Source organism: Bos indicus x Bos taurus, chromosome X (genome assembly GCF_003369695.1).
Source record: "Bos indicus x Bos taurus breed Angus x Brahman F1 hybrid chromosome X, Bos_hybrid_MaternalHap_v2.0, whole genome shotgun sequence".
NCBI classification, from domain to species: domain Eukaryota; kingdom Metazoa; phylum Chordata; class Mammalia; order Artiodactyla; family Bovidae; genus Bos; species Bos indicus x Bos taurus.
In genome coordinates, this window is record NC_040105.1 from 56,947,194 (window position 1) to 56,958,418 (window position 11,225).

The 11,225-nt window shown below is 55.0% G+C and overlaps 2 protein-coding genes across 6 annotated transcripts; one reads left to right on the plus strand and one right to left on the minus strand.

Moving 5' to 3' along the window:
• Window positions 1–447: 447 nt before the first annotated feature.
• On the minus strand, window positions 448–4,310 carry MAGIX (MAGI family member, X-linked). 5 transcript variants are annotated; one of them, XM_027534494.1, is made up of 7 exons: window positions 4,201–4,310; window positions 3,931–4,113; window positions 3,214–3,360; window positions 2,296–2,378; window positions 1,983–2,219; window positions 1,703–1,874; window positions 448–1,096 (listed from the first exon to the last, which is right to left on the minus strand). In XM_027534494.1, exons 1-7 carry the CDS (start codon window positions 4,247–4,249, stop codon window positions 693–695), a joined length of 1,275 nt encoding a protein of 424 aa, XP_027390295.1. In that variant the 5' UTR covers window positions 4,250–4,310; the 3' UTR covers window positions 448–692. The 5 variants fall into 5 exon arrangements, with proteins under 5 accessions (XP_027390295.1, XP_027390297.1, XP_027390296.1 ...); XM_027534496.1 differs by having other exon boundaries at window positions 448–1,003; window positions 3,907–4,113; XM_027534495.1 differs by having other exon boundaries at window positions 448–1,018; window positions 3,907–4,113.
• A 3,943-nt stretch (window positions 4,311–8,253) lies between these two features.
• On the plus strand, window positions 8,254–10,974 carry LOC113887104 (translation initiation factor IF-2-like). Its single transcript, XM_027533961.1, has 4 exons — window positions 8,254–8,363; window positions 8,451–8,657; window positions 9,204–9,350; window positions 10,702–10,974. The coding sequence occupies exons 1-4, from the start codon at window positions 8,315–8,317 to the stop codon at window positions 10,725–10,727; spliced, it is 429 nt and encodes a 142-aa protein (XP_027389762.1). The 5' UTR covers window positions 8,254–8,314; the 3' UTR covers window positions 10,728–10,974.
• The last annotated feature ends 251 nt before the right edge of the window (window positions 10,975–11,225 follow it).

Here is an 11,225-nt window from a genome sequence, read left to right on the forward strand (position 1 = left end):
CTGGCCGACCAGGCCGGAAGTGAGTGACCGCAGGCTCTCGGCGAAGGAAGCCGCTAGGTTCTAACTTTGCTATCTAGTGCACTTGAGGGTCTGGACGATTCCCGGCCCGCCGGGGTTGAGGGTAAACTGGTGCACTCTTGCCACAACAGGCCCACCTCTGCATTCCCCACGCCATGCGCAATAATTAGCTGTGAGCCCTGTACACCTCCAAAAAAGTGAAATGAATGAATGGGGAAAGAACCAGGAGTTGGCAAAGTGGGAACGGAGTGGGTCCAATGCGCGCCGGCAGAAGCAAAGAGCTCTTTAGAGGCATGAAAGAAACAGCGCGAAGTAAGCTTGCCAAAGGTTGCTTGAAGAGGCCCTCCTCGAAACCAGATCGACCCTCCCCCTCCTTCACGTGTGGGACTTGGGATCCCCACCTGGCCTGGAGCACCTGACAAGTCAAGACTGGATTGAACCATTTTATTACCTCCCCGGCCCCGAAACAAGAAGCGCCGGGCTGGCCGGTTGGGAAGGGCCATACCACTGACGCCACAAGGGGAGCGCGGGCGGGTCGACTGCGAAGCAAGATGCGGGGGGTGCGGGGGTGGGGAACAAGACCAAGGAAGTTCTCCCAGTGATGCTAAGAGAGCGGCGGGGGCAGCACGCCAGATGTAGGTTGGGGAATGCCAAGTGAACCTTCTGCTGCACGCTCAGTGCCTCCGCCTTCCGGTTGCCATCTCCAGGGCGAGCTGCTCGGCCCCCGGGACCCCTAGGGCCCGCGAGAGCCGTTCCTCGCTGGGCGTCAGCCAGGGTCCGGGAGAATCCGGAGTTTGGTCGTTGGGGTCCTCCGTGCGGCGCTCTGCAGCAAGAACCGCGGGGCCGTCGGCCGCCCCTTCTAGGCGAGGCTCCTGGCTGCCCCGGTTTTGGGGGGTCGTACGGGGTCGTGGATGCTGAAGTGGGGAGGAAGTGCTGGCGCTGCGAGTCTTCGTCATCTCTGGCTCCCCAGGATCTGGAATGCGATCTGGGGATGGCAGGACTGCGGATAAGATTGGGCGATAGGGTGGGCAATGGGGATGGAGCTCTTTGGCCGAGGGTGGCCTGCAGACTCTAAGGGCTGCAAAAGACAAAGACCCTGGTACTTAGACAAAGGCATGGACATGCACTCCGGGAATGGGGCCACACCTCAAGACCTGATGCTTCCTTTCCCCTCCTTTCCTGGATCCAGAACACTCCTCTCAGAAATCAATTCCCACAACCCCCAAATGCAGTCAAACCCTCCCATCTAGGATCCCAGACTCTCTCCTTGCTCATCCCATCATCCTCAACTCCCAGCCCTTACCCTAATGGATCTCTCGTCTTTTGGGACTAGTCTCCCTACCCTCTGGTTCCCTATCCCATCCCCTCTCCGCGTAGACCTACTCTGCCTTCCCATCTGAGGACCACAACTCTTCCTTCTGACCACCCATTTTTACCCCTAACACCATCTTTTCTCTTCTCTCCCAGTACCTCAAAACCCTTCGCTCTGAAATCCACCCTTACTCCTACCCTGGGACCCCGGTCTTCCCCTCCCCTTTTGAAAATACCATGACCCTCAGACACCGAGCCCCGATCCTCCCGGTTGAGACTACCAAACCCTTCTAACGAGGTCCCCAGCCTCTCCACTCTGTGACCCTCTTCTTCCCCTCACAGATCCCTGACCCTTCTCCCCTAGGAAACCCACCATCTTCTTTCTGGGGCCTTCCTACCACCTCAGGCTTGCCAGGGTGGGTTTCAGGAGGCCTGCTTAGCACGAGGCAAAGCCGGGGGCCACCTCTACGAATCCGATCCACGACCTCAACATGAGTGAGGCCCTGAGTTGACTCTCCATTGATGTGAAGCACGAGGTCGCCGGCCTGAAAGAGTGCAAGGCAAGGGGTGTTGTAGGAAGGTCAAAATGGAGAGCACACCAACGGGAGAGGACAGGGCTGGCACCATCGAATGGAGGGTGCCTTTTGGTTCACCTGCAAGCGACCACAGCGCTGAGCTGGTCCATCCTTCAGCAGCCGGCGCACTGCCAGCGGAGCATCCCCACCTGCATCTCGGCCTCCACTTAATGTGAAGCCAAAGCCGGCGGAACTGCGAATGAGTTCAACAGAGAACTGACCAGAGGCCTGGGGTGACTTCAAAGGAGGATGAGCTTTACCCTGGGTCACTTGGGGCGGCGCGGTACGTATACCCATGGTCTCTGACCGACGATGCTGGAGTAAGGACACAAGTGTACATACATTGCCAGTCCTGAGGCAGGTGGCCTTGATTAGGAGGACAAGGTAGTACCTGTGGACGCTGTTCCACGAAATTGGCATTAGGAAGGCGATTGTCTGTGACCTCTATCTCGGCAGAATACAGCATGCTAATGGCTGGGGGATGAAAAAGGCAGTCGGAAGGGTACTATAAAGAAACGAGGACCTGTCTATTGAATTAATATTCTAGCCTCATCTCATTTCCGTCCCTTTAGGATGCACAGACTTGCTCATTCATTTAACTAGGCTCCGCCCACATGAATAACTATCCTGATTGCACCTTCTTAACTAATAACCCTGACAACAGCTATTCTAGTATTCCCCAAACTTTCCTACATGCAGATCCTACCTCTCATATTAAACCCTTAGGCCCACCCTACACGGTGCTTCTCCAGGATTCCAGCTGGTGAAGATATAAGGCCTTGCTCTCTAATTAGCCTATAAAACCTCAACCTATTCCTGACAATTCGAGCCGCTGCCCCAGTGCATTTATAGACTCCACCCCCTTGACTGATATTCCAGGCCCGCCCCTCAGCCAAATGGCCGCCCCCAAACCTCTCCAGGCCTGGCCTCCTCAAAAATGCCACTTTAAACCCTTCTGAAGAAAGTAAAGATCAAACTCCGCACCAACAGCTAATCTTGCAGCATTAACCTTCTGCAATAACCCCCTCTATGTAACTCCGGGAGTTGGGGATGGACAGGGAGGCCTGGCGTGCTGCGATTCATGGTATCGCAGAGTCGGACATGACTGAGCGACTGAACGGACTGATGTAACTTCCTAGAGGAATATTCTAGTCTAACCCCAGCACGCTCAAATCACAGCCGAGCCCGGGCCTCCCTACTCACACTCATTGGTCCCACCAAGGGGAGTAACTAACAATCCTGGGCCCGCCCCCTCGGAACCAGGCTGCACTCCGACCACGCCCCTGGAAGGCCACGCCCCATCACGCACCCTCCTTGGGGCGCAGGCGCAAGGTGGCGCCGGCCCTGCGTACCAGCGCCGCCACGTCGGCCGCAGCTCGGGCCGCCAGGGGGCGAGCTTTCAGCCGCGCCAGGAACTGTCTGGCGCTGGCATCCTCGGGCTGGGGACCGCCACCGCCTGCGCGAGTGAAAAGAACAGATCAGGGCCCACCCTGAGTCTCAGCGAACCCTCACGGGCCCCTACGATCAAAGACCTAGAATCCCCCTCAAGATCCCCGAGACCACTCCTTTTTCATAGTCCCGAAGGTCACCGACTGTGCCTTTCACCTCCCTGGACCCCCGACTATCACGGGAATGCCCGTGGACCCCCGCCTGCTCCCACGATATCGCCGGAGAGCTATTTAACCCCAGCACTCCTGGACACCTCCTAACACCCTGGGAATATCTCGAGGTTTCTGACGGCCCCCCCGACACAACCCCAGATTCCAAACTCTTCCCCCCAATATCCAGAAGGACCACGATTCTCCCAGATGTCCCAACAGAACACGGTCTGCTCCCTGTGGCCCAGGCACCCCCGATTCCCCTCTAGATGTCCTAGGTAGCCCTGCTGGTCCATGTAGCCCCGGATGGCCCCTCCACCTATCCCCAGAGGCTCCAGCCTAACCTCCCACAATCCACCAGACCCCCGCCTCCCCCCGCCCAGTGCCCAGGTGTCCCCAGTGACCCTGGGCAGACCCCTCCAGCACACCTCCCCCGAGACTCCTTGGAGTCCCGGGGTCTGGTGCGCCGCCCCGCGGCGCAGGTGTGGGTGTGGGTGTGGGTGCGGCTCCTCGAGCCCAGCTGGGGTCGCTGGGCCGCTGCCCTCCACCGCCGCCGCCCCCGCCGCTCGCCGCCGCCGCCACTCGGGCGCCAGGGCTGCTTTGTTTACCACCTGTCAGAAGGAGAAGGTGAGGAGCAGACAGGAGGTGCGAGGGCTGGCAGGGACGCACCCACCACCCTCCCACCCCGAGCCCGGTACCTCCTTTGCTTCCCCTAGGGTCCGTGCCGCCCCCAGGGCGCCGCTCCATGACCTGTACTTGGCCTGGTGGACGCACGGCCGCCCGCGACGCGTTGGGAGCGCTCGGGAGCGCTCACCTGGTGGCCAGCCGGGGCCTGGACGTGGCTGAAGCCGGCCGGTCCCGTGCTCAGCGCCCCAACCAGCGCAGTGACCTACCTGGCAGCCGCCAAGGTGTCCTGGCCCTTGGAGCCAGCGCGCACTCTTGGCCTCTCCCTGCCTCAGCCGCTGCCTCTCTTTCCACCCAGGGGATGTTGTTATTCCAGTGTCAGAGGGGAAAGTCAGGGCCCAGAGAAGTTAAAGGCCCCACCTGAGCTCTGACAACTAAAAATGGGGTGCAAAACCGGAATCCAGGTTTACCGAGGTGTACTGCAGCCTCCAGCAGAGCTTTCCACATCTTACGTGGAAAGTCTCTCAGTCGTGTCTGACTCTTCGTGATCCCATGGACTGTAGCCCGCCAGGCTCCTCTGTCCATGGGTTCTCCAGGCAAGAATACTGGAATGGGTTGCCATGGCCTCCTCCAGGGGATCTTCCCCACCCAGGAATCGAACCCGTGTCTCCTGAGACTCCTACATGGGCAGGCGGATTCTTGACCACTGAGCCACCTGGGAAGTCCCTTCCACATCGTAGACACTCAGTCAATCTGCACTGAATGTTTCCCTACTGGGGAACTGGAAGAATATGGTGGCCTGAGCAGTGGGGGCACCCTGGGAGTCTTTGGGAGCCCTGGGAGGTGTCAGGGCCCTGAGCATGATAGGGTTGGGGGACCCCAAAAGTAGGGAAGGGCAGGTCTCCTGGAGAGTGGAGGGGCAGTAGGAGCCTGGACTTGAGGAAGCTTTGAAGGCATAGGGTGTGTGTTGGGGCGGGGACACTAGCCAATGAGAGGGGAGTAATGAGGCTCCTCCTAGGTTTGAAATGGGGCAAGAGTGTCTGGAGACAAAGCCCCCAAGATGGAAGCCCATGGGCAGAGTGCTACTCTAGTGACAGGAGGAATGGGGAGGGGTGAGAGAAGGCCTGTGGCCACCACTTTGTGGAGGAAGAAACAGGCAAAAGATGTGAACACAAACTTTACCAAAGAACATATACAGATGGCAAATAAGCATGTGAACCCTGCTTAATATGATTAGTCTTTAGGTAATACAAGTTAAAATCATGGCAAAATGCCACTACACACATATTAGCATGGCCAAAGTTAATTAAATGTCTGACCATACCAACTGTATGTGAAGTTGTCCAGGAAATGGAACTCTCATATACTGCTTCCAGGTTCAATACTTGTTCAGGGAACTAAGATGCCCCGTGGGGCAAGAAAAAAAATCGAGCACCCCTCTTAGCTGTAGCCATTCCTGAAAATAATTCTTTTGCCCCTTTTAGCATCACTTGGTTCATGGATGTAGGTCAGTCCCTCTAACAACCCCACCCAATTCTTATTAATTTAAGCAAATCTTTCTTTTCTTTAGGAGATTGTGGGTTAATTGACATAAAATTTCATAGGTTTTGAACCTGTGACAAAACCAGTTTCAATTTGCTCAACATGCAGCAAGTCAAATGATGAGACACCAAGATCTGCAGCAGAGAAAGGAAAGTGCCTCCCAAAAGGCACAGGGCTTGAGATATTTATGAAATAAAGAAGCAGAGTTGTCTTTGACCCAGGAAAAAGTGATTAGAGGTAGGGAAAAGGTGACCTAACAGGTGTTCTGTGCAGGTGTATGAGTTTTATGCTGCTTCAGGGGATGCATGTGCAAAAATGGAGGTGCACCATGATCTGAAGGTGGACCATGTGATGTGCAAAGGTTATTCATCATACCCCTGTGCAGGCCCAGTTTGGGGTTGGCTAACCAATCTTAGCCAGTTTGAACTGGACAAGATCTAACTCCAACTTCCTGAAAAACAACACAAAGCCCTCATTATTATAGCAACCCATATGTCAGAGGTGTGGTGACACCTATAGATAATAGGGAGTGGTGAAGGAGTCAAAAAATAATTAAGGCAAGTTTGGTCAGTGAAGGCAGGTTACAAAGCAGAGCGATCTTTAACAAGCTGTTCCCAAATCTGCAGTTCTGTAAGACAAGCTCAAGAATCTCTGTCACCAGGACAGAAACATTGACCCTATGGGGCACAGTTTCAAAGTGTTTACATCTGTGAGACTATCACTACACTCAAGACAGGGAACATAATCCTCACTGCCAAATGTTTTCTCCTGCCCCGTGTGACTCTTCTTTCCTTACTGCTGTCCTCCCACCCCGACACTGATATACTTTCTTGCACTGTGTATCAGTTTGCACTTTACTTGTTGTTGTTCAATTGTTCAGTCATGTCCAACTCTTTGTGACCCCATGGACTGCAGCATGCCAGGCTTCCCTGTCCTTTACCATCTCCCAGAGCTTGCTCAAACCCATGTCCATTGAGTGGGTGATGCCATCCAACCATTTCATCCTCTGTCATCCCCTCCTCCTCCTGCCTTCTATCTTTCCCAGCATCAGGGTCTTTTGTTTTTGGGAGGCACTTTCCTTTCTCTGCTGCAGATCTTGGTGTCTCATCATTTGACTTGCTGCATGTTGAGCAAATTGAAACTGGTTTTGTCACAGGTTCAAAACCTATGAAATTTTATGTCAATTAACCCACAATCTCCTAAAGAAAAGAAAGATTTGCTTAAATTAATAAGAATTGGGTGGGGTTGTTAGAGGGACTGACCTACATCCATGAACCAAGTGATGCTAAAAGGGGCAAAAGAATTATTTTCAGGAATGGCTACAGCTAAGAGGGGTGCTCGATTTTTTTTCTTGCCCCACGGGGCATCTTAGTTCCCTGAACAAGTATTGAACCTGGAAGCAGTATATGAGAGTTCCATTTCCTGGACAACTTCACATACAGTTGGTATGGTCAGACATTTAATTAACTTTGGCCATGCTAATATGTGTGTAGTGGCATTTTGCCATGATTTTAACTTGTATTACCTAAAGACTAATCATATTAAGCAGGGTTCACATGCTTATTTGCCATCTGTATATGTTCTTTGGTAAAGTTTGTGTTCACATCTTTTGCCTGTTTCTTCCTCCACAAAGTGGTGGCCACAGGCCTTCTCTCACCCCTCCCCATTCCTCCTGTCACTAGAGTAGCACTCTGCCCATGGGCTTCCATCTTGGGGGCTTTGTCTCCAGACACTCTTGCCCCATTTCAAACCTAGGAGGAGCCTCATTACTCCCCTCTCATTGGCTAGTGTCCCCGCCCCAACACACACCCTATGCCTTCAAAGCTTCCTCAAGTCCAGGCTCCTACTGCCCCTCCACTCTCCAGGAGACCTGCCCTTCCCTACTTTTGGGGTCCCCCAACCCTATCATGCTCAGGGCCCTGACACCTCCCAGGGCTCCCAAAGACTCCCAGGGTGCCCCCACTGCTCAGGCCACCATATTCTTCCAGTTCCCCAGTAGGGAAACATTCAGTGCAGATTGACTGAGTGTCTACGATGTGGAAGGGACTTCCCAGGTGGCTCAGTGGTCAAGAATCCGCCTGCCCATGTAGGAGTCTCAGGAGACACGGGTTCGATTCCTGGGTGGGGAAGATCCCCTGGAGGAGGCCATGGCAACCCATTCCAGTATTCTTGCCTGGAGAACCCATGGACAGAGGAGCCTGGCGGGCTACAGTCCATGGGATCACGAAGAGTCAGACACGACTGAGAGACTTTCCACGTAAGATGTGGAAAGCTCTGCTGGAGGCTGCAGTACACCTCGGTAAACCTGGATTCCGGTTTTGCACCCCATTTTTAGTTGTCAGAGCTCAGGTGGGGCCTTTAACTTCTCTGGGCCCTGACTTTCCCCTCTGACACTGGAATAACAACATCCCCTGGGTGGAAAGAGAGGCAGCGGCTGAGGCAGGGAGAGGCCAAGAGTGCGCGCTGGCTCCAAGGGCCAGGACACCTTGGCGGCTGCCAGGTAGGTCACTGCGCTGGTTGGGGCGCTGAGCACGGGACCGGCCGGCTTCAGCCACGTCCAGGCCCCGGCTGGCCACCAGGTGAGCGCTCCCGAGCGCTCCCAACGCGTCGCGGGCGGCCGTGCGTCCACCAGGCCAAGTACAGGTCATGGAGCGGCGCCCTGGGGGCGGCACGGACCCTAGGGGAAGCAAAGGAGGTACCGGGCTCGGGGTGGGAGGGTGGTGGGTGCGTCCCTGCCAGCCCTCGCACCTCCTGTCTGCTCCTCACCTTCTCCTTCTGACAGGTGGTAAACAAAGCAGCCCTGGCGCCCGAGTGGCGGCGGCGGCGAGCGGCGGGGGCGGCGGCGGTGGAGGGCAGCGGCCCAGCGACCCCAGCTGGGCTCGAGGAGCCGCACCCACACCCACACCCACACCTGCGCCGCGGGGCGGCGCACCAGACCCCGGGACTCCAAGGAGTCTCGGGGGAGGTGTGCTGGAGGGGTCTGCCCAGGGTCACTGGGGACACCTGGGCACTGGGCGGGGGGAGGCGGGGGTCTGGTGGATTGTGGGAGGTTAGGCTGGAGCCTCTGGGGATAGGTGGAGGGGCCATCCGGGGCTACATGGACCAGCAGGGCTACCTAGGACATCTAGAGGGGAATCGGGGGTGCCTGGGCCACAGGGAGCAGACCGTGTTCTGTTGGGACATCTGGGAGAATCGTGGTCCTTCTGGATATTGGGGGGAAGAGTTTGGAATCTGGGGTTGTGTCGGGGGGGCCGTCAGAAACCTCGAGATATTCCCAGGGTGTTAGGAGGTGTCCAGGAGTGCTGGAGTTAAATAGCTCTCCGGCGATATCGTGGGAGCAGGCGGGGGTCCACGGGCATTCCCGTGATAGTCGGGGGTCCAGGGAGGTGAAAGGCACAGTCGGTGACCTTCGGGACTATGAAAAAGGAGTGGTCTCGGGGATCTTGAGGGGGATTCTAGGTCTTTGATCGTAGGGGCCCGTGAGGGTTCGCTGAGACTCAGGGTGGGCCCTGATCTGTTCTTTTCACTCGCGCAGGCGGTGGCGGTCCCCAGCCCGAGGATGCCAGCGCCAGACAGTTCCTGGCGCGGCTGAAAGCTCGCCCCCTGGCGGCCCGAGCTGCGGCCGACGTGGCGGCGCTGGTACGCAGGGCCGGCGCCACCTTGCGCCTGCGCCCCAAGGAGGGTGCGTGATGGGGCGTGGCCTTCCAGGGGCGTGGTCGGAGTGCAGCCTGGTTCCGAGGGGGCGGGCCCAGGATTATTAGTTACTCCCCTTGGTGGGAGGGCTTCCCTGGTGTCTCAGAGGGTAAAGCGTCTACCCGCAATGCGGGAGACCTAGGTTCGCTCCCGGGTCAGGAAGATCCCCTGGAGAAGGAAATGGCTAACCCACTCCAGTACTCTTTCATGGAAAGTTCCACGGTCGGAGGGGCCTGGTAGGCTACAGTCCATGGCATCGCAAAGAATCGTACACGAGTGAGCAACTTCACTTCTCTTGGTGGGACCAATGAGTGTGAATATGGAGGCCCGCGCTCGGCTGTGATTGGAGGGTGCTGGTATTAGCCTAGACTATTCCTCTAGGAGGTGACATAGAGAGGGTTATTGGAGTAGTTGAACGCTGTAAGATTAGCTGTGGGTGCGGAGCTTGATATTTACTTACGTCAGCGGGGTTTCAAGTGGTATTTCTGAGGAGGCCAGGCCTGGAGAGGGTTGGGGGCGGGCAGTGGCTGAGGGGCAGGCCTGAAATGTTAGTCAAGGGGGCGGAGTCTATAAACGCACTGGGAGTGTGGCTGGAATTGTCAGGAATAATAGGTTGAGGTTTTATAGCCTAGTTGGTCTTCTCTTGTAGCTCAGTGGGTAAAGAATCTGCCTGCAATTCAGGAGACCCGGGTTCGATTCCTGGGTGGGATGATCTCCTGGAGTAGGAAATGGCAACCCATCTAGTATTCTTGCCAAATCCCGTGGACAGAGGAAGTCTGGAGGGCTATAGTGCATGGGGTAGCTATAGTACATGAGTCGGAGACTTAATGACTAAAACCCGGCTAATTAGAGAGCAGGACCTGGAATTCTGGAGAAGCACGGTGTAGGGTGGGCCTAAGGGTTTAAAATGAGGGGCAAAATCTGTGTTTTATTTGAGGGAGGTAGGATTGCTTGAATATTTGTTGCTAGGGTTGTTAGCTAAGGTGGGATCAGGATGGTTATTCGGGTGGGTGGAGCCTGGATGATTTCTTGAGGGTCTCGGCTTACATACTAAGAGTGGTGAAACCCGGATGTGAATTCAAAGAGAAGCTGCTAGAATGTTTATACAGGGCGAGAGCCCTATCCAGTTTCACAGGACCATCATTAAAGACTTTCTTTAGCAATGTGGGAGACCTGGGTTTGATTCCAGAAAGATCCCCTGGAGAAGGGAATGGCTATCCACTGCTGTATTCTTGTCTGGAAAATCCCATGGACAGAGGAGCCTGGCCAGCTACAGTCCATGGGGTCGCAAAGAGTCAGACAGGACTGCACGACTAACACTAGTCTCTTTTATTCTTTAGCCCTTAGAATACCAGAAGGACAATGACATCATGGATTTGTCCCAAGATGCCCTTGCCTCCTAGGAAGAGTTCCTGGCATGTCAAGTACAGTCGGTTTTAAAAGCCTTGCGTTGTACTTCCCTGGTCGTGCAGTGGCTAATGTTCAAGGCTCCCAATGTAGGGGGCCAGGTTCAGTTACCTTGGGGAATTGGATCCTAAGTAACTAAGACCTTGCACAGCCAAATAAATAAGTATTAAAAAAAAAAAAACACGTGTAATTTTGAGAAGCTTGAACCATCCATCTTGCCAAGATTTCCTTCATGAATCTTGGGTTCTTGGGTTGGGAGAGAGGGTGGAAGAGAAGGATGGGAGCTGCAGGAGAGCATTGAACAGGGCCATGCTGAGAATCCAGCACAAGCCTTGAGTCAATATTGGATGTCTCTCCATTTATTTAGGTCTTCTTTAATTTCTTTCAACAATGTTTTGCATTTCCTAGAGTACAATTTTTATGCTTCTTTTGTTAATTTTGTTCGAAAGTATTTTTA